Source organism: Babylonia areolata, chromosome 18 (genome assembly GCF_041734735.1).
Source record: "Babylonia areolata isolate BAREFJ2019XMU chromosome 18, ASM4173473v1, whole genome shotgun sequence".
NCBI lineage: Eukaryota > Metazoa > Mollusca > Gastropoda > Neogastropoda > Buccinidae > Babylonia > Babylonia areolata.
Window position 1 is genome coordinate 8,082,631 of NC_134893.1, and position 23,276 is coordinate 8,105,906.

At 44.6% G+C, this 23,276-nt stretch overlaps 1 protein-coding gene across 1 annotated transcript in view; it reads left to right on the forward strand.

Moving 5' to 3' along the window:
• Positions 1-23,276, forward strand: part of LOC143293167 (BMP-binding endothelial regulator protein-like) — a 139,958-nt gene that overhangs the window by 62,034 nt on the left and 54,648 nt on the right. Inside the window, exon 3 of the mRNA XM_076604092.1 lies at positions 2,816-2,901. Coding sequence (XP_076460207.1) covers positions 2,816-2,901 — 86 coding nt within the window. The remainder of the gene's footprint in view (positions 1-2,815; positions 2,902-23,276) is intronic.

Genomic DNA, 23,276 nt, shown 5'->3' on the forward strand with positions numbered 1-23,276 from the left:
AAACATCGCCGCAAAAACGTCTGTTGTCTTATCGTTATCATTTTCTTATTGCCATCCCCTTCCCTCTCCCCCATTCCTTACCGCCCCCCACTCTGCGCCCCCCCCCACCCCCCCCGTCCCCCATCCATGTTCTATACCCGATCATCATGGTATCATCATCAACCTCCATTTCCAACCCCCACCATTTACCACATCATCCACTCTTTCATGCCGCACCCCCACGAATAATGTTCTACTATTTCTTTCCATTCCGCTACTCTTCGTTCTCTTCTTTATTATTTATTTACATTTACTTATATTTGTCTTATGAAACCACAAGTCCACCCACGTAATATACAAAATCGGTCACAAGATAGTACATGTGAACCACAGAAAACCATGTGACCCACTCTTGTTTCATGAACTCGGCTGTCTATGGCGCACGATTGGCTTGATCCGTATGGCGACTGAGGGCTGGTCACTAAATGTCCGCTGGCGTTTGTCCCTCCTTCATGTCCCCAACGATTAATGGCCTAGTCTGCATGGCGAGGGGATAATCTATAGCCATAATCTCCCTCCCTCCACCCCACCCCCTTTTTTCCCCTTGTGCTCCTCTCTCTCTCTCTCTCTCTCTCTCTCTCTCTCTCTTTCCCATGTTTCTGCCTTTCTTCTTCTTGTGTCTGTCTGTCTGTCTTTCTCTTTCACATATGTATATAATTATATATGATGTATCTCTCCCCCTTCCTCCCTTCTTTCTCATCTTGAAGCGAGAGGGGGAGAGGAAGGGTGAATGAGTCACATAGAAGATAAAAATGCTGAAGGAAGGAAAACAGAAAGAAAGAAAGAAAAGAAAAATGCAGAGACCACAAAACACATCAGAAACGTCGTCTCTTTATCGTCCTCGCTTCTCACACACAGCCCAGTAACATTAACAGTCAGTCACAGACCCAACATCCACCGCTAGGGATCGGATACTCCATGACTGTGCTTTACGTTTCTGCCGCTCTCTCAGATTTCACCCTGGGGGCCAACTTGAGAAGAGGTCCTGCGATTCTCGTCCGTCACCAGACAGCTGACGTTTATTTAACACAAAGTTTGATGACGCTGTTGATAAATGGCAAGGTTTAGCGTCTGCCCCGAAGGATACGGAAACGCGTCAATATGCTAATCAGTTATCACGTGACGGCGTGGGGCGAACGAATCCGTAAATGGAGTCAGTTCCTTTGAAGCATGACTGGCTGACCGATGTTGTTACTGCAGTGTCTGGTTTGGAAAGTGTTGTGACTGAGAATTAAGGGAGTCAGTCACAAGTCAGCCGTTATTCTTTGAATGATAGTAATGACAATGATGAATAGAAGAAGAAGAACAAGAAGAAATAATGATAGTAATAATACACGTTAAAAAAATATAATTTTTAGCACTTTCCGCTTTCCCAGAGCGCTTTAGAACAACACGTCTCACACACACACACACACACACACACACACACACACACACACACACACACACATATGCCCACGTACACACACATACACGCACAAACACACATAGAAGTAGTAGATGTGGGGTCCATAGGAGTATGGAATGGAGTGCCATAAAATTATATAGAAACTGCTTGATTATAAATTTGTTTTAGAGTGATATGAGTGAGAGACTGTGACGTACTGGAAAAAGACAGTGAAACCCAGCGTTGCACAGCTGACGAATTAAAAGCTTTCCCGCCGTGTTTGTCTCTTTTGAATTTGGAAACAAGAGATTCTTTCATTCGCGGAAGAGCAGAGAGATTGAAGGAATGAAGGACAAAATTGTTTAAAAGTTGGAAATGTACGGAGGTGCGTTCCAGAAATTTCATGAAAGCAGAGACGCGGGTCTTGTACTTTAGTGGATGCTCTAGAGGAAGCCAGTATAACCATTGAAAAAGTTGTGGTTTGAATATATATATATATATATATATATATATATATATGTGTGTGTGTGTGTGTGTGTGTGTGTGTGTGTGTGTGTGTGTGTGTGTGTGTGTACACTATACCGTTTCTGACTTAACAGCAGATTCATTCAAAATCCGTTTTACGTTGCACTTTTAATACGATACATGAAAAACAGTAATAGTAATAACAGCGAGACCCAGCTGGAGATTTGAAAAAAAAGAAAAAAAAGCAAAAATTTCGCCTTTGCAAAACGGACACAAAATCTCATTTAAGAACAGAATTGATTTGGTTTAAATAAACAACAACAGCATCAACAAAAAAACAAACAAACAAAAAAAACCCACACACAATGTGGATAGGCACACCAGGACATATGTGATCATCAATTGGCAGTATAGGACAAAATCTGAGAAAGGCTCTACATATGCACTATCTGGGCATATTGACGGAGTTCATTACAGATTCTAAACGGATAAATGAACAAACTCAGAAGTCATGTAAAATTATAAATAAGCTCCTGAGATTCGGCTGTTTGCGTGCTTGTGTCAATGTGCCGCGTGAGGGTTACGTATCTTTCTGTCCTACTCTCTCTGCTTGTCTCTGTCTGTGTGTCTGTCGGTCGGTCTGTCTGTATGTATGTCTCTGTGTCTTTTTCTGCCTGTCTGTCGGTCGGTCTGTCTGACTCATTCTCTCTCTCGCTCTCTCCGTATTCTTTGTCGTCTTGTTCTGCTACACCCCCCTAGCTCCCCCTCCTGCACCCCCCCCACCCCCCATACCCATCTCCCTAACAAACCCCACTCCAGCCTTTCTCGCTCTCATCAAGTCTCACACACCCTCTTTTCTGACTGCTTGTCTTCACAAAGTTGTCTGTTAAAACATGAGTTGTGTACGTGCGTTTCGTTCCGCAGGGTCCGTGACGAGGTGTGAGAAGGAGGGGGAGGAGGTGCACATTCCCAACATCACTGACGATCCGTGCATCACCTGTACCTGTCAGGTAAGTCGTTACCTCACTCTCTCCCAGTCCTCAGTGGACCTTGGACCTCAGGCTCGGTGTTTGCCGGTTTTGTGTGTGCGGGATTGTGTGTGTGTGTGTGTGTGTGTGTGGGAGGTGGGGGGAAGGGGGGAGGGGGCGAAGGGGCGGGATTTTGTGTGTATGCGTGGGGGGGATTGTGTGTGTGTGTGTGTGTGCTGTGTTTTTGTTTTTTTTTGTTTTGTGTGTGTGTGTGTGTGTGTGTGTGTGTGCGGGATGTGTGTGTGTGTGTGTGTGTGTGTGTGTGTGTGTGTTTCTTTCTTTATTTCTTTCTGTCTCCATTCTCGTTTTTGTTCTCTTTTAATGATTATTTTGTTTCACCACGACGACGACGATGATGATGATGATGCATGTATGATAGTGAATATATTTTGTGTGCGTGCACGTGTGTGAATATCTTCATACTGTTCTTTTTTCTCTCATGTTTTGGGGTTCAGCCTGTGTGTGTCAGTACATGTCTGTCTATCTATCTGTCTTTCTGCCTGTCTCACTTTCTCTGTCTCTACTTTTTTTTTTCATTTCTGTCTGTCACTTTTTATCCTTTCTCTTTTCTGTCAGTCTCTGTCTCACTCACTTTATCTCTTTCTCATTCTTTGTACTTTATCTGTTCTCACTGTATGTCCGTATCGCTGTCTTTATCTCCCTATCACCATGCTCATTTCTGTGTCTGTGTCTATGTGACTGTATTTGTCACTCTGAATCACTTTTCTCCATCCTCTCCGTGTTAGAGATCTTTCCGCCTGCCTGTGTGTCTACTTCTGTCTCTGCTTGTCTGTCTGTTTGCCTGTCTGTCTGTCTGCCTGTCACTCTCTCTCGGTCTATGTTTCTTTCTCTCTCTTTTTGTAATTCTCTCTCCCTTGCTTTTTTTTTTTCTCTCTCTGTGTGTATCTTTTTCTCTCTCCCACTCTGCCTGTCTGTCTGTCAGCCTCTGTCTCTCTCTCTGTCTCTGTTTGTATGTGTATATGTGCGTGTGTGCGTGCGCACACAAGTTGTCGGCGAACAAGTTGGAAAAGCGGGAGAAGACGTAAGAAAGCCTCCCGACGATTAGAAGTCAACTGTCCGACGACACAGCACAAACAGACTCGACCCCCAGAACCCCCCACCCCCCACCCCCCAGCCCCCCTGCCCCCGACTCCTCATCTCCTCCGCACCACCCACACCCCCAAAACCGGTCCTTCTCCCCCTCCTCCCCCACCTCCTCCAACACACAGATTGACTCGCAAAGGCAAACTGACGCACAGTGTTCGCATTCCTTTAGCACAAACAACCAATACGACAAGTCCCCCTGACTTGGCACGGTGAAGCTGATTAAAAAGTTGACCTCGCCCCTCCCCCCTCCCCCCTTTTTTATTTTTTATTTTTACACCGGGGGGGATGGTGGGGGAGGTGGAAGTGCAGGGGATTTACGGGAGAACGGCAGAGATTTGAGGCTGTGGGCTGATAGTGAGAGTGAACACCACTTTGGGCCTTGACTGTTTTGTTCTCTCTCTCTCTCGCTCTCTCTCTCTCCCTCTGTGTCTCTCTCCCTGTCTCTCTGTGTCTGTCTATGTCTTTCCATCTCTTTCTTATCTCATTTCCAAATTAGACATGAACAATGTACAGTTTAGTGTAGAGCAGATCGCCTGACCTCTCTGTCCCTCCCTGTGTCTATCTGTGACTCTCTGTCTCTGTCTCTGTCTCTGTCTCTCTCTCTGTCTCTCTCTCTCTCTCTCTCTCTCTCTCTCTCTCTCACGACAATTTCTTTCAAAAGATAAGCATGTCCAAAAAATCGTAAAGTTCACATCCGTTCGCTTCATGAAAAATGGATGAAGGATAGAGAAGCCCTAGAGAAAGGAAAACAAGCAGGATTTTTATATCGCATAAATGTAGACCCGTGAGGAAGGAGAAGTGCCCTGCTCTCCAGCTCCTCAACATTTAGGAGCCGAGTTGAACCCCGTGCATTTTAGGTTGAGCGGTGGCCCGGTTGTAATACGCCCGACTGGGAAGTCAACGTCCACGGGTTCGAGTCGCCTTCACATATATATGGAGCTACACTTTTGCTCCCCACTCCCCTAGACCTTGAGTGGTGGGCATGGTACTAGTCATCCGGATGAACCGATAAACCGGTTTCGTGCGCAGCATGCACTTAATTCACGTGAGAGTACCGACGGCAACATCCTGAAGTAAGCTCCGCTGACTCTGTGGTAGTTTAAAAAAATAGTTGCAGAAAGAAAAACGAAAACAATGATGAATGGTGGTGCACAGTGGCTACGCTTTCTCTCCGGGGAGAAAGCAGTCCGAATTTCACACAGAGAAACCTGTTGTGACAAAAAACAAAAAACAAAAAAACAATACAATACAATACAGATCTGTAAAGGAGGATACTATTATGTTTGTACTGGTTACCGGGACAGCACAACACAACACAATAGAGCACAACACGAGACAACACCACACCACACCTCACCACACCACACCACACCGCACCACACCACACATGCACCACACCACACCACACCACACAGGATATACTGATTATGCGGATTTTGGTCTTATTATTCGGGAGCAGACATGAAGTTCGTACAATGTTAGTTTGGAAACAAGCGGACAGCAGATGTGTGGCAGGAAAACGGACATCTATTGATAAGTCCCGAGTCCCGAGGTTCAAACCCGTGCGTGGCATTGGCTTTCGGAGTTCCCCTTTCTGTCCTGTACCTTCCAAACACTAACTTATGTGTATGGTGGTAGTGGAGCTTCGCGAGGGGGCGACACGCAGGTGTTTGTGAACATGTGTTTATTACTCCTGTTTAATCAAGTAATCTGTGGGTGGGTGATGGGTGGGTGCGGGTGTGTGCAGATTATCTGGTTGTGGTTTTCCGCGCTTGATGCAGTTTATTTTTATTCTTATCTTATCTATCTATTATAATCAATGTGCAATATAGAAGGCTATGATCATAATTATATTCAAAATAATGTTTTTTAATTCTTTCTGTTTTTTTATTTTTTTATTAAGAATACTAGTTATTGCCTGCAATGTGTGGATGAATGTATGAAACGGTGCATGTGATATTTTTACATTTGTGTCTTCGTTATACACCGTAAAAGCTGTTGTTGACTTTTACAGTTACGGTCCTCATGTTGTTTACTTGTCTATGTTGTGATAATGCACCTGACCAAATTTCTCTAGTTGGAGATAATAAAGTTATTCTTATCTTATCTTAAATAAACAATTTCTGGCAATGGGGAAAAAAATCTATATTTACCACTTCTGCTGTTGCTGCTCTTCGTTCTTAAAAAGCACAGAAACGTTTTCTCTGAATCTCAAGTGATGCTCACTGGTCTGATCAGATTTCGACCATAAATGGCCAAAACTTAAACAAATTCAGTTAAAAACGATTCCCAAGTGTTCTGTACTCTACAAGTACTATTCTTCCACATAAACAAAATATAGAAAAAGAACAAAAAAAGTCGGAAAATATGGTTTTTGCAAGGCCAAACACAGTAGGTGTGTGGAGTAAGTGGCTGAAAGACTGACACCAAGCCCTCGGCGAACTGTGTTGTGCCAGCACACATCGGTCGCCTTCTCCATTTTCCAGGGCTGACAGGATAGTCATCTCGTCTTCTTACCGTCCTCCTCTCTTTCAATACCGCTTTGCGGTTTCCATAACGTGCAAACATTACTCCAGTTTCCAGACATTTTCTTGTCAATAGACCTGTGTCAAAACAGCTAGCTTGTCGTGTCCGTCTAAAATCACGGTAGGATTCGGATACTATTTCTTCGCAGAAACTCGACTTACACTGAGTCGGGATTTTTTTTCCTAACGTGTCCTAGATTAATCATGCTGGCTTACAACAAGTTACCTTGTCGGTGGCGTACCGTGGTGATGCAGGTGGTTTTTATATTGCATTTTTCATTCTTGCCACTTGTGATTCCATACCTGAAGAACCGTGGTAGCTCGAGCTTTAAAAAGGTTATTACTGTCATTTTGTTTTATTCTTTAAGTGTGTTCACATATTTGTTAACGCATTTGATTGGAACAGTAAAACTCACAGTGCCGAAACTGTACGACAATGGTTTTCCCGGTGACGGAGGGTTCAGAAGCATCATTTGTATAGCCTATGAATATTTTAATAGATTCCCCTTCTTTGTCTCCCTCGTTTTTGAGAATTCCATTTGATACAGTCACAAACACACACACACATACACACACCCCTCCACGCTCACACACACACGCATCCCCAAACCCCCACCTCACTCCCACACACACTACTGGTACTACTACTGCTGCTGCTGCTGCTCTGCTGCTAATTTTACTTCAAATCCAGCACGAGTTGCAGTCCTTTCTTCCCGACAAACACCTGGGCCGGACCGCCAAACTGCAGAACTGCTATCTTAAAAAGTTGAAAGGTCCGATAATCCCCTCTCCCTGTGACCCTATAAACAAACGTGGCCGCACGCTGCTATCGCGAGCAGTTATCAGGGTGTCTATATTATATAGTCCACAGTATCACAGTGTCATGCACTGTTGCCCTTCGTTTCTTTCCGGGCATGTTGCGCGCTATTGTCGCAAGGGCTGTACTCTTTCTTCATATTACATGCTCGTGCTCTCTGTCTCTCTGTCTCTATCTGTCTGTCCCTCTCTCTCTTTCTCCCTGTGTGTGTGTGTGTGTGTGTGTGTGTGTGTGTGTGTGTGTGTGTCTACCTGTGTCTGTGTGGTGAGGACAGGTGTGATGGTGGGGAGGTGGATAGGGAAGGTGGATACTTGAAGAGAAAGACGCGGACACGCATACACGCACATGCACATGCGTGTGTGTGCGGGCACACATATACACATACATACCTTCACGCACGCATACACACACACACGCACACAAACACACACACACACACACACACACACACACACACACACACACACACACACACACACTACACACACACACACACACACACACACACACACACGCACACACACACACACACACACACACACACACACACACACACAGGGAAACGGAAGAGACTAAAGAAACACACACAGAGATTGTGGTTTTACTGATGTTTTATAAACATTTTCACCAACCTACTTTTCGATTCTTTTTTTTTTTTTTTTTTGTTGTTGTTGTCAGGTTAGCGATCACGAGAACTAATGATAAAACCATTGCTTTGCGTATACGGAGAAATAAGAATTCCTTACGTGACGATTTCCACGAAGAAATCACATAAGACTAGTTAGACTGCGTTCAGAATTCCTTTCAGTTTCTCCGGTGTTTATGCTCTGTCCCGCACAACTCGCCACGAAGTTTGCGTGTATCATGGTGCGACCGTCTCCCGCATGTCCGCAGACGACGTCAGTGATAAATGGGAAACTGTTTGAAGTCGGACAGTGTGTACGCCTCTTAAACCCAATTTGAGCGTCTGAGACAAGGAGATGTATATGATACACACGTCCCTCGTGTACTGCGGACACACCAGAATTTCGATTTTTTTTTCCCCACACAATCATTCGTCAATTATCTCGTCTGTGCCTTTAAGCGAGGTGGAGGAGGGAGAGCGGGGATAGATAGATAGATAGATAGAGAGAGAGAGAGAGAGTGGGGAGGACGGTGGGGGTGGGAGAGGAAGTGTGTAGAGAAACAAGGAGGGGCAGGGGAAAGGGGAAGTTGGGTGGCTCGAAGAACCACGGACGATATTGGCTGATGTACGTCCGTGAGGAGAGTTCGTCGGTGACAATCGTACTGACGAATGCTCCACTGTGTATGCCTGTCTCTCTCTGTCTCTCTCCTTCTCTCTCTGTCTCTGTCCCTGTCCCTGTCTCTGTCTGTCTGCCTGTCTCTGTCTGTCTGTCTGTCTCGGTGTCTGTCTCGCTCTCTCTCTCGCTCTCTCTCTGTCTGTCTCTCTCTCCCCGTAGTGTCAACAGAAGCCCAACAGTGACCACGGAACGATCTGAGTGATAAAGATTCACTGTTTGGGTCTTCCTGACTCACGGTCCCTCCGCCCTATTTCTCTCTCTCTCTCTCTCTCTCTCTCTCTCTCTCTCTCTCTCTCTCTCTCTCCTCTCTCTCTGTGAAATCAAATCAATCAAAAACACCTTATTAATCCACATGGAAATCAAGTTGTGCAATCACAGGCTCGTTGTAAACACTGGCATACAATCATCATGCGCAACATAAGAAGAGATTAAAACTAGTCAAATAAGAATTCCCAATAGCTGACGATATACTACCCCCCACCCCCCACCCCCCCAACACACACACACACATACACACACACATACTCATGTTAAGACAATAGGGTATTGCACAACAATATTTACAAATGAAAACATCCAACAAAAAAAAGGGTATAGATTACTAAAAATGACATTCGCGCACGCACGCACGCACACACACACACACACATGCACACACACACACACACACACACACACACACACACACACACACACACACACACACACACACGTACGTTAAGACCATAATGTCTGTGTGTCTGTCTCGCTCTCTCTCTCTCTCATCCTCTCTCCCTTTGTCTGTCTATCTATCTCTCTCTCTTTGTCTCTTTCTCTGTCTCTCTCTCTCTGTGTGCCAGTCTCTCTTTTTGTCTTTTTAACTCGTACTCCTTGTTGTTTTTCGTGTAAAGTATAATTGTGCACATATCTGTGCGTAAAATTTGCCCAGTCTCTCCGTGAACGCGTTTTCTGTGCCAACAAGTGACTAACTCTGTGTGTGTGTGTGTGTGTGTGTGTGTGTGTGTGTGTGTGTGTGTGTGTGTGTGTGTGTGTGTGTGTGTGTGTGTGTGTGTGTGTGTGTGGTGTGTGCGCTCGCGCACGCGCGTACGTTTATATGTGCGTTTGTGAGAGCGCGTACACCAGTACGAAGGTTACGTATGTTTGTTTCAATGCATGTACCCTTGTTACATTTTGAATGCACTTGTGTGCGTAGGTTATATTGTGCGTTTAAAGCTGCATTTTTATGTGCACAGAGACAGAGACAGACAGAAAAAGAGACAGTGACAGTGAGACAGAGACAGATTTGTTTGATCTGAGAGAGAGAGAGAGAGATGTAGACAGACAAACACAAACAGACAGACAGACAGAGTTTATAATGGAAACAAGCTCAGCGTGATCGCCATAAAACACACGCCAACAGCCATTCGTGTTTGCGATCATGCTGATGCGCCCATCGCTTAACGTGGTAACGCACGCACGCACGCATACTTACAGAGAGAGAGAGAGAGAGAGAGAGAGAGAGAGAGAGAGAGAGAGAGAGAGAGAGAGAGAACCACATAAACACAGACACTCGCGCGCGCGCGCACACACACACACACACACACTTTCTCTCTCTCTCTCTCTCACTCTCTCTCTCTCTCTCTCTCTCTCTCTCTCACTCTCTTTCTCTTTTTATATATGATTTCACTGCAGCTAAATGGAATCAGTTCAACACAGTTATCTGATCAATCTCATTGCCCATTACAGATATAACCAACGCCAAACGGGGTAAAAAGAATATAAGACTGAGAGTGGGTAACTATGACGAAAGAAAACTATGAAATCGGTGTGGAATTTGTCAAATCAAAACTGAAATCATAGACAGGAAATTGAAAATAGTAAACACTGACAGGAATAATTTTGTTTAAAGATGATCCCTCTAAAAATATTCAACACGTGCCATGACATACGAGTTGAAAAAAGAAAAGAAAATAAGACTTGATCTTAGAAAGAATTATAAATCTGTTTTGATTTATTCAAACAAAGCGCTTTTGGTGAATAGGCCTATACGCATTACTAGGGACGAAAGTTATGCGACACATGATTTTAAAGACAGATAAATTAGCGAGAGAGACTGAAAGAAAGACATCGAAAGAGAACAGAACACTTAATGATTAAATTTTATTGATAATTATGACTTGCGACATGTAAGAATTAGATATAGATACAACATTCATTCATTCATTCGTTCTTTCGTTCGTTCATTCATCTATTCTTCTTCTTCTGAACTTACAGGTTGGTATTCAGTTTAGTTTTAAATACAACTCTCAAGGGAGAGAGAGATAGAGACAGAGACAGACAGACAGACAAAGAGAAACAGTGACATGTCAGACAGATAGACAGACAGTCAGACAGGAGGTTGGAATAGGCGGACAGACACACACAGGAAAAACAAACAGATAAAAAAATGACAGTCAGACGGAAGGATAGGCAGGCAGACAGAGAAACAGACTGACTGACAGACAGCCAGACAGATAAAGAGACAAAATGCTGGCGACTGGAGCTGTTGCTGGGAGCGTGGGGACGTGAAATCTTAGCCAGTAGCCGCAAATGGGTTAAGCACCCTCCAGGTAATCCCAGGTAACAGTCCTTCGCCACAAAAACCGCCAGTCCGAGTTGCGTCACTCCCCGAGAGGTTATCAGACAGGACAGCCAGCAAGTCACCTGCGTTCGTGGCACACGGACTGACTGGCTGACTGATTGATTGAGGTTTGATGAGGCCAGGTGTTCGTTGGTTTCCTTGAACTGATGCGTTCTTTAGGAAGAGGGATGAGAAAGGGGCGGGAGGGAGGAAGAGATGGGAGAGGAGGGGGGGGGGACTATAGTTGAAGATTAAACAGAGGCACTGTTAATACAGGGGCTCTTGCTGGAATGAATTATTGAAACAAGAAAATCGTGGAGATTTTTTGGTTTGTTTTAAAGGAAAGAGGACTTTCCCTCGTGAAACACACACACACACACACACACACACACACACACACACACACACACACACACACACACACACACACACACACACACACACACACAAAATGCCAGGGGTAACAGAAAAAAAGGCGCAGGAGGATGTGTATGACGGGAAACACTTTGGTACATGCAGAAACATATGGAGGTATGTGGCTGGGTTTGGTGTCCATTTTTCGCCGTTTACTATCTAGATAATTCTTATTTATCGCTGAATTGTGAGAATGTGTTACTTTTCGCCGTTTATTATCTTAATAATCTTTTATTATGGCTGAATTGTGAGTAATGTGTTCTCAAGAACTTAACTTTTTTATTTCTGAGATGATTTTTTTAATATCCACTTATGGAGCACACACACACACACACACACACACACACACACACACACACACACACACACACACACACACACACACACACACACACACACATGACTGCTGCTACTGGAAACAAAAGGCCAGATTGATGATGCGCCGACGTGACCACACAGACACAGAAAGAGAAACCGGACGGGTGAGCATACGCGAGGACCAAGAAATAGACAAAAGCCAGAGACTGAGACATAAAACGCGCGCGCGTGTGTGTGTGTATGTGCGCTTGCGCGCGTGTATGTGCGTGTGTTGTGCCGGTGTGTATGTGTGCGTGTGTTGTTCCGGTGTGTGTGTGTGTGTGTGTGTGTGTGTGTGTGTGTGTGTGTGTACGGGCAAAAAGAAATGTGACCGAAGAAGACACCCGTGCGAACAAGATGAGACAAGCTATCTGACGAGAAGGATATTGTATTCCTCCCCACCCATTCCCCCGCTTCCAACCCTATCCATAATTCCCCATCCCGGAATTTCCGTCCCGTCCCTACCCCTATCATCCTCTTCCCTCCCTCCCTCCCCCCTCCCCATCCCAGGGGATCCAGTCCCGGGTTGCTTTCTGTACACCATCACATTAATATTTTGGCTTTATGGTCACAAGTTATGGTAGCCCACCCGCGCTATCACATCAGCATTCCGCATCGCCAACAACTTCATAGTCCATTGAAGCCAATAAAACGTTTCCGCCCCACAAAAAAGTATGTTGCTTTTTTCGTCTATAGATTATTTCCGAGAGCTGAAAGACAGAGGGAGGGAGAGAGAGATAGAGAATTACCGTGGGGTGGAATTACCGCGTGCGCGTATGTATGCATGTATGTATGTATGTGTGTGTCTGTGTCTGTGTCTGTGTCTAAGTTGTGTGCGGTTGTGTGTTTAACAATAACAGTGCACTTAAATCCTTTCTTGTATCTGTAAGGGGAATACGATATCTAAGAGTGTTGAAGTCGTATTAAGGTTATCAGAGGAGAAAAGTTTCAAATGCTGAATTGTAAACGTTTGGAACCATCATAGATAGCATTTTACGTGTGAATGAGCAATCTCTCTGTCCCTGTCTCTCTTTCTTTCTGTCTGTCTCTGTGTGTCTCTCTATCTCTGTCTCTCCCTGTCTCTGTCGCTCGTCTCTCTCTCTCTCTCTCTCTCTCTCTCTCTCTCTCCCACCCCTTGTATATGTGTGCCCTCACTATCTGTTACTCTCTATCCCTCTTCCCTATTTATCTATGTGATTTTTATGGTTGGTTTGTTTGTATGTATGTGTGTACGTGTGTGTATTTATAATTGTTAATAAGGTAAACCTGACTGAGTTGGTTTGCCATCGACAAATTTTAATTTTCAAGGTTGATTGTCCGAACTGTTTTCTAACCGACGTTTAACTTTGAGAACGCACAGAAAAAACATCATAGCCATCACAACATTCACCACATTTATCATTATCAATGTCATTGGTGCTGTTTGTGACTGATGTTCTTCTTCTATTACTTCTTTCTTTTGATTATTAAGATGATGACAGAATGTGTTTGCATGTGTGTATTTGTGTATGTGTGTGTGCGTGGGTCTGTGTAACTGTGTAATTGTGTTTGTGTGTGTGACTGTATATATATATATATGTGTGTGTGTGTGTGTGTGTGTGTGTGTGTGTGTGTGTGTGTGTGTGTATCTGTGTGTGTGTGTGTGTGTGTGTGTGTGTGTGTGGTGTGTGCATTGTGTATATATCAATGAGTATGTGTGTACGTGTGTGCGTTTATGCATGTGTGTGTCTGTCTGCGTGTATGTGCGCGCGCGCGCTCATGCGTTTTTGCATGTGTGTGTGTGTGTGTGAACGCCAAGCTCTTCATCATGCCTAGCTGTGTGACCATTGACGATGATCGATGCCGTTCCTCTTGTCTGTTTTCTGTTGTGGCCGTGCCTTCATTAACCCCGAAACAGCTGACAGCACGCACGCGGTCCATTCTACCCACCGTGGTCACCAGCCTAAGTGGCGTCAAAAGTGTCACCCACCTCACAACCCTGCTATGTGCTTCGTGAGCTGTCTTGCCTGTACTGACTGACTGCCTCAAAGGTTTAGAACACACACAACAGAAGGAAGTATAGATGTAGGGGAGGTGTGTGGGGGCGATACGGGAGGGGATGGAAGGGTGGGAAGGGTGCGTAAGTGAAGGAGAATGGGTTGGGGGGCTGGTGGTGAAAGCCCTGTGTGGAAGTGGAGGTGTGGTGATTTGGAAGGGAGCGGAGTGTCGGATGGTGATGTATATGTCCATGATCAAACGTACATTATTGGCAGTTTGTGCCCCCATCCCGCTTCCTATGTTTTTTTTTCTTTTCTTTTCTTAAACTTTGCAACGATTGGCTACTCTTCTTCCGTCAACAGAGAAACGAACTGGTGGTTAGACTCCATTCACCCACACCTCCCACCCCCTTACCCCTTCTCCCCCTTTGTTTTGTTGCTGAAAATGCTCATAATACCAATAATCATGCTAGTTACAATGCTAATGCTAATGACGATGGTTATGCTGATGATAGTAATGATGATGATGATGATGATGATGATAATGATGATGATAATAATAATAATAATGCTAGACATGGGAGAGTGCTGATGAGGATTGCAGGACACAGAGTGTTGATGAGGATTGAAGGACATAGAGTTCTGATGAGGACTGATCGACATCATGTCAGGCTGAACTGAAGACATAGAATGCTGATGAGGGCTGAAGGACATAGAATGCTGATGAGGACTGAAAGACACAGAGTGCTGATGAGGACTGAAAGACACAGAGTGCTGATGAGGACTGAAAGACATAGAGTGCTGATGAGGACTGAAAGACACAGAGTGCTGATGAGGATTGAAGGACATAGAGTGCTGATGAGGACTGAAAGACATAGAATGCTGATGAGAACTGAAAGACATAGAGTTCTGATGAGGACTGAAAGACACAGAGTGCTGATGAGGACTGAAAGACATAGAGTGCTGATTAGGACTGAAAGACACAGAGTGCTGATGAGGACTGAAAGACATAGAATGCTGATGAGAACTGAAAGACATAGAGTGCTGATGAGGACTGAAAGACACAGAGTGCTGATGAGGACTGAAAGACACAGAGTGCTGATGAGGACTGAAAGACACAGAGTGCTGATGAGGACTGAAGGACACAGAGTGCTGATGAGGATTGAAAGACATAGAGTGCTGATGAGAACTGAAAGACACAGAGTGCTGATGAGGACTGAAGGATACAGAGTGCTGATGAGGATTGAAAGACACAGAGTGCTGATGAGGACTGAAAGACATAGAGTGCTGATGAGGACTGAAAGACACAGAATGCTGATGAGGACTGAAAGACATAGAGTGCTGATGAGGACTGAAAGACACAGAATGCTGATGAGGACTGAAAGACATAGAGTGCTGATGAGGACTGAAAGACACAGAGTGCTGATGAGGACTGAAAGACATAGAGTGATGATGAGGACTGAAAGACACAGAATGCTGATTCGGACTGAAGGACATAGAGTGCTGATGAGGACTGAAAGACACAGAATGCTGATGAGGACTGAAAGACATAGAGTGCTGATGAGGACTGAAAGACACAGAGTGCTGATGAGGACTGAAAGACATAGAGTGATGATGAGGACTGAAAGACACAGAATGCTGATTCGGACTGAAGGACATAGAGTGCTGATGAGGACTGAAAGACATAGAGTGCTGATGAGGACTGAAAGACACAGAGTGCTGATGAGGACTGAAAGACATAGAATGGTGATGGGGACTGAAATACACAGAGTGCTGATGAGGACTGAAAGACACAGAGTTCTGATGGGGGTTGAAAGATACATAGTGCTGATGAGGGCTGAAAGACATAGAGTTCTGATGAGAACTGAAATACACAGAGTGCTGATGAGGACTGAAGGACATAGAGTGCTGATGAGGACTGAAAGACACAGAGTGCTGATGAAGACTGATCAACATCATGTCAGCCTGAACTGTGCCCTAATGGCCCCCCTTCAGAGAGACCTTTTTTTTCTTTAGACAAACAGTGAAGGGAGAGAGAGAGAGATGCGGGAGGGGGGGGGGGGTGGAGGAGAAAGGCGAAATGCAGAAAGAGGGAGAGGGAGAGACATAGAGATAAAATATGAATGCGAATGTTTAATTCAGCAAAGGCGTTTGGCCTTTGTTGAATGTGTGAGTACAGGTTTATCAACCCTGTCAACATTCTCACAGAAGAAAATGTGTCAGCGCCATGTCTCTTATTTTAAAGACTTTATACATATAAACACACACACACACACACACACACACACACACACACACACACACACAGCGGGGGGCGGGAGGGGGGTAGTAAGACAGTATAAATACGAAAATACGATTATGAATCAACTCCTTTAGGTTTCCTTTTTGAAATAGCTCTGCAGCCTCGAAGGCAGAGTCAGACAGAGACAGACAGACACAGATAACAATCATATGCCTTACTGATCCATGCCCTTCGGCTCCTCCTCGATACAATGTAGCAATAAGAGTCCAGGGATAAAAACAAACAAACAAAAATCACGACCCCCACAAAAAACAACAGCAAAACACACACACACACACACACACACACACACACACACACACACACACACACACAAAGAAAACAAAAAAAACAACTTGAGGAACACACACACACACACACACACACACACACACACACACACACACACACACACACACACACACACACACACAGAGTCTGTGTGAGTGATGTTTGCGTGTGCACACACGCATAGAAACAATATGAGAGACAGACAGACGAGCGCACACACACACGCACACGCACAGAGAGAGAGAGAGAGAGAGAGAGAGAGAGAGAGAGAGATCAGAGAGCCTGTCTTTGACAAACACACATTGGTGCTCGCAAGCAGTGAGATTGATGTTCAGAGAGAGAGAGAGAGAGAGAGAGAGAGAAACAGACGTTTGGACGGACAAAGAGAGAGAGAGAGAAAGCGGGCGGGAGTGAGAGCAGGGAGGGAGGGAGAGAGGAGGCTCAGAACTAATCAGTTTAATATACAGCTTCCAGACGGTTTGTGAAAATATATAGCAAACATGATATTATCAACCACAGCAGGAAGCAAAGACATAACGCTTCACATCAGTTCGTTCCGGTGTGCTGCAGCGGACATTCTGAACTCAAGGCCGATAGCTACCACCATTACAGGCTGCTTTGTGGGATACATGTACCTGTATACCATTTCTGAAACAGGACAGACGGAGAACAGAGGGAAAAGTACGATCGAATGAAAACACACATTACCGGTAATTTTTCGTCCTGTTGAAGTTTTATATGCTACTGCGAGGTCACGGTTGTTGCAGTAATGATACAGATTTTAGGGTTACGTTATAAGTAGTTGTTCGTTTTTTGTGATACCGATTGTTTAGTCAAAAACTGCTTGAGTGTTCGATAGTCGGCTTGTCCATTTTCTCTTCTTTCTTCTTGGTACTTTTTCTTCTTTCTTTATTTATTTGTTATGGGTAATGTTTGGCTGCTGAAGATATGCAGACTAAACGCTGTATGGTTGACTCTCGTTTCCACGTGGATGATGCAAAATAATGTGACCAAATGATGGAACGATCCTCAGTTATCCATTGAGGAGTCAAAATTCTGGTGCGGTGAGCCTAGGAGACAGCAATCCATCGATGGAATTGTCCATTTAGATGGTGGTCCAGGAAGACTACGGATGGTCCCATGTGCTAAATCCACTCTTGGTTAAACTCCGTCTGGTTTTGTTTGTCTGAAAAGGGTTACCACTTGTGTGTCTTTAGGCGATGACCCGCCCTAATACTGAAGTACACTCGTATCTATATACCGTCACCGAACCATTTGAGACAAGGAGAATGTTGACAATGCCTGTTCTGATTGTCTCTTCAAGCTACTGGTTAAAAAGTAAAGGAAATATGAATACGCAATTTTGCTAACTACCGAGAATAACAATACATAAACTGGATATACCATCTGCTCCTATGTTATACCGGGAAAGAAACAGTACATTGTTGCATTGCTTGTTAAAAAAAAGTGAAGTCGAGCGAAGAGGTATACACTGCTTTAGAGAGTCCACTTCTCGCCAAGTCAACGACTCTCGTCAGCCCGGCCACGACAGAAATCTCTGTAACCCAATCACGGAGGGAGAGAAGGCAGACACTTTGCGCTGGCATTTGCTGGATGCTTAGCACGCTGTATAAGCGGGGGATCCATTTCAGATCTCCCTTTCGCGGCTCTCTCACACCTGAAGCCAAAGCAAAGGCCACTAAGCGCAAGTTAAACAACATCTAATTGTTATAGACTTCGCGCCGGCCTGCCTTGTTTTCATGCATGGCCAAACAGCTAGTCTGCAAATAATTAAGTCATACAGCTTGTGGCATTCCGGGTAGACCTACACCTGTAGGGGAAGGAGATCGAGGATAATGAAAGGATTATGGTGGAACGGATATGCATTGTCTACTTTACATGGTGAGAGAGAGAGAGGGGGGGGGATAGAGAGAGAGAGAGAGGGAGACCAGAAGAAGAAGAAGAAACAGCGTGCCATGCTTTCAGCTCTTTTCATCTGTTCAGAATGTAAGTGTATTCATGGGCTTTAACTTTCAGAATGTTTTGTTGTTATTGTTGTTGCTGTTTACGATGGTGATGATTACTTACATCTCGGATTTTATCATAAAGCTTCTGACGTATGTATGTGCTTTTAGTCGTAAGTTTTCAATATTGAAAGCACAGTCTCCTTTGTTTGTCTGATTTAATATTGAATAAAGTTTTACGACAGTAATATTTTCCTCTGAATAATTACATCATTTCCTTCCGTGCTATATCTAGAATGATTTTCATTGGGAACAAGTGCTTCCTTTGTTGCCCAATGACTCTTTGGAAAGTGGAAAAAACAACAACAAAAAACAAAACAAAACAAACTATGACACCCCCACCCCACCTTTTCCTCATTTACAATATTAAAAATGATGAGGAAGAAAAAAAAGAACAACAGCAGCTCCAAAGGAGGAGAAGAAAAACAGGCTTTAATTTGTCTTCTGTCTACTACTACTACTACTACTACTACTACTACTACTGCTGCTGCTGCTGCTGAATATGCTACTACTATACGGGCTAGTATTCAGAGCAGAAAAAAAGTGGAGGCAGAGGAGATGACACTGGAAGATGTGTGGGAAACGGAAACTATGGAAACAGAGAGGGAAACATAGACAAATCACGAAAGGCTGGCAGACAAGAAGACAGAGAGCAAAATGACGAGAAAAACGTTGTGCAATAATATGCAGCAATAATATCCTTCATCTCTCTCTCTCTCTCTCTCTCTCTCTCTCTCTCTCTCTCTCTCTCTCTCTCTCTCTCTCAGTTTAACCACTCACCCCACTTTGCTGAAGTGTGAATTGAATTGTGCCGACATTGCGTGCTTTCCCCCTCCCTGAAATAAAAATAAGTATTTTTAGGATGGCACGGAAATACACTCCTCACGGAGTGTGGCATGCAAAACAGTTGCAACTAAAATCGTGACTCTTTGTTTTTCTTTGTTTGTTTGTTTCGTTCTGTTGCAACTCCCCGTTCACTCGTATACGAGTGGGGTTTTACGTGTATGACTGTTTTAAAACCCGCCATTGTGGCAGTCATACTCCGTTTTCAGCGAGGAGTGGGGAAGGGGTGGGCGGATGAATGGGGGAGGGGGGGAGATGGAGGTGCATGCTGATATGTCCGTGTTTTCATAACCTACCGAACACTGACATGGGTTAGGGGAATCTTTAACGTGCGCATTTGATTCATTAGCGCGTGGAAACACACGACTGCGGTGAAGGTACTTGCAGATTCTGACCTGGGAGATGGGGAAAAAACGTTCACCTTTTTTTTCTAACAGGGCGCCAGCATCGAAGCCAAGACCCTCAGATTTTAAAGTCAGTCGCTGTTGAGCGTGTCCGAATCTCCTTTGACTGTATGAATTTTTTTAATGGAAAATTCAGTTTACCATCTTCTTTGGGACGATTAGTGCTGTCTGGTGATGTGATGCTCAAACTGAATGCTTCCGTGTACACGTCATACTATCAGCAGAACTGTCACATGGAATCTCAGGACTGACTGCGTCGTGAAAGCACCACTCTCATTAGATGCCGGTGTACAATAGTCGGCTGGATTTCGATGAAATTGTTATATTAGTGTGTGAGCACCCATGGGCATTCGTTTATCTCTACTGCTGCCGCTGCGGTCTTTTATAGTTTTGCCGCTACTGTATCTGCCGTGGTTTATCGGAGTTCGTTGTGGACAGAGGTATGTCCCACGACTACTATTTGCGTTCGTTGTTTAACAGCAATTCTACATATCTCTGAACAAACTGCGGCTCGGGCAATTACGGTGTCTGGCCGGCGTACGGCAGTTCATTATTGACACAACATTTTACGGACACTCGTTATAGTGTTCATGCCAAGTCGTACACAAACGACTCCATCATAAAACTCTATTAACTCAGGCTTCAGTGACCCTCTTTTGCCCGACCCACCGGCTGATAAGCGTGGTGTGTCCATCTAGGAGCACTAAAGGGTATCTGGCAGTCAATACTCTAAAGCTGACTTCAAGCCAAGCTCCGCGATTCTGTGTCTAGATAGACAGGGGCGATAGCGGCCGCTTTCTCAAAAGCCAGCCCAGGATTGTGTGGCACAGACGCTGACTTTCATGAGACGATTGCCGCTGAAACGGTGCGTGATACGTTTGGAGAGTCCCCAGGCACGACAGATCTGCTCATATTCTTGTACGGAAAATCTGCTGATGTATGCAAGGAAAATGCTTTCTTTGCGGTATATGTGAGCGTTTCTTTGCAGTTAATTCACGTTTAGTTTACCTGTGAAACGCCTCGTGTAGACAGATGCAACCTCTCTCTTTCCACGTCATGGATTTCGTGTCAACAATAAATTCACAAAGTCATTGTGTTAGTCTTGTATATCAGATGTCCTCTGAAGCTAAATCGTTAAAGATTCTACCACGCATATTGGAACAGGACCATATCAGGCATTGGAAGACGACCTGCGTTGATCTGACAAACTACAGCGCTGAATGCAGATGAACATGGGTTGTCCTCGTTGGCCATATTTAACATTTTCCTTTTATTCTAACCTTAAAAGAGGAGACACTTCACATTTCAAGCTCCTATATTCACAACACATATGCTTTTTGCCAGATGAAGTTTTTCATTGAATGACGGAAGTCCTGAGAAACAAGCAAGCCTGTGAGTAGTAATGTCCGACTCACGCACAGTCAGAAAGTATGAAAGCCTAACTGGCGTTTCATGGACATGATGGTCGGCTGTGTATTCATCCTCTACGAAGCTTATATAATTTGATAATTGGACTCAAAATGGAATAGCTGTATTCTGCTTCATTCGTGACATCCAAGGAATTATTCCCCATGTAGATAACGGATATAGTGGAATTTTGTCAAAGTCATTTATTTTCTTACGGATATGAATACACGGACAACCACTCATTCAAACATTGACAGAGACAGAGTGGTTTTGCGTGAACAGGTCCGCAAAACAAAAAGAAAAAAGTGACCCAGTGAAAACCTTGCCGGGGAATTGTGGGGTGGGGAGGGGGATAATTCCACGGCCTGACACCGTCCGGTGGGACAGACGCTAATCCTGCGCTCAGGTCGCTCGCCAAAGGAACGGTGGTGGTTAATTTATCGGCACCCGCACGACAAGTCCTACCTACCTTCCCCAGCCCGGCGCCGGGAGCCTGTTTGATGGCTGTCTACCCCGCGGGTCCTCTGCCCCTCCCCCTGCCTACCCGACTATACCCGTAACCCACCCCCTTCACGACGCCTTCCCCCCACCCCCATCTCCACCTACTGTCGTTGTGTAACCCTCATCCGGTAGTGCTCGGCTCAGGCCCTCCTGAAGGGACTGCTGATAGGTATCGGGTTTACCCGAGTCACGCTTAGCGGATAGCGTGCTCAGTATCTGGCCGGCTGCTCGCACACAACCCTGTTAAATTAATCAGCTCCCTTGTCATGCTGCTAGTTTTTAATGGGAGGGGTGGGGGGGTGGGGGGATTGGGGTAGGGGATGGGGGGCAATGACAACGTCGTCGCCGCTTGTTTGGGTTTTATGAGGTTTCAAGCAAAGCTTTGCGGAGTTAGTTACCCGAGAGGTTAGGGGTGGGAGAGACTATTTACATGTATAGGGACGGTGTATATGTTTTAAACAATTTTTTTGTTAATAGCGGTGTCTGCATGAACTTGACAGTGGAACTGCAGGGAGCGCGTTGACATTTTATATATAGTGAACCGCATTAACATCGACAACAAAACAAGGAAAAAAAATAAATCTTCAACGTGAATCATTTCAGTGTCACGTTGTCTATTATTGGCAGAAATGTGAAAAAAATATTGATTCTGCAAGAGCACATTCTCAAATAATGATCACATATATACATATGTGTACAGTTTATTGTTTCTATGTGACTTTATTAATTTTCATCCATAGGCCTATGCATGATGTTGCATTAATTGTAAGAAACCGTTCTGCAAAAACTGATTCTGAGGACGCCCGCTTTAATTTGGCATCATCAAACTATTCTTTCAAATCCTGCTTTTGTCTAAAATTCTGAGTCTTTCGCAAAGGAACTCCACTGATTTGCCAATTTACAAACGATCGCAACACAGAAACGCACAGACACACAAACACACAGTCACGGACACACAGACATAGACACACATAGACAGACAGACACAGACAGACACAGACAGACAGACAGACAGACACACACACACACACACACACACACACACACACACACACACACACATAGAAAGAGAGAGATAGAGAGAGATAGAGCTTTCGGGAGGGAGGAGGAATTATACTGTGTTGATAATGTGACACATAACAATCTAGGGTAAGTGAAAATCTACCCATTGATGCCCACCATTCTAGCGCATGAAGATTTAAAAGAATACGGTAAACAAAGACAGCACGGACGACAAAGATCCCCTGGAAACGCTCACTGTTGGCGCAAATTGCACTGGGAGTGGGGAGAGACCGACAATTGCTCAAGAAAAAGAATGGTTTTGTGTCGGCGTTAACCCAAAGATATGACGACAGTGCAGCCCCTGTGACTCGCTTTCTTTGACATTCCAATAAATCAGGAGAGTTTGGGGAGTGCGTGCGTGCGTGCATGCGTGTGTGTGTGTGTGTGTGTGTGTGTGTGTGTGTGTGTGAGTGTGTTAGAGACAGCGAGAGAGCGTATGTGTGTTTTT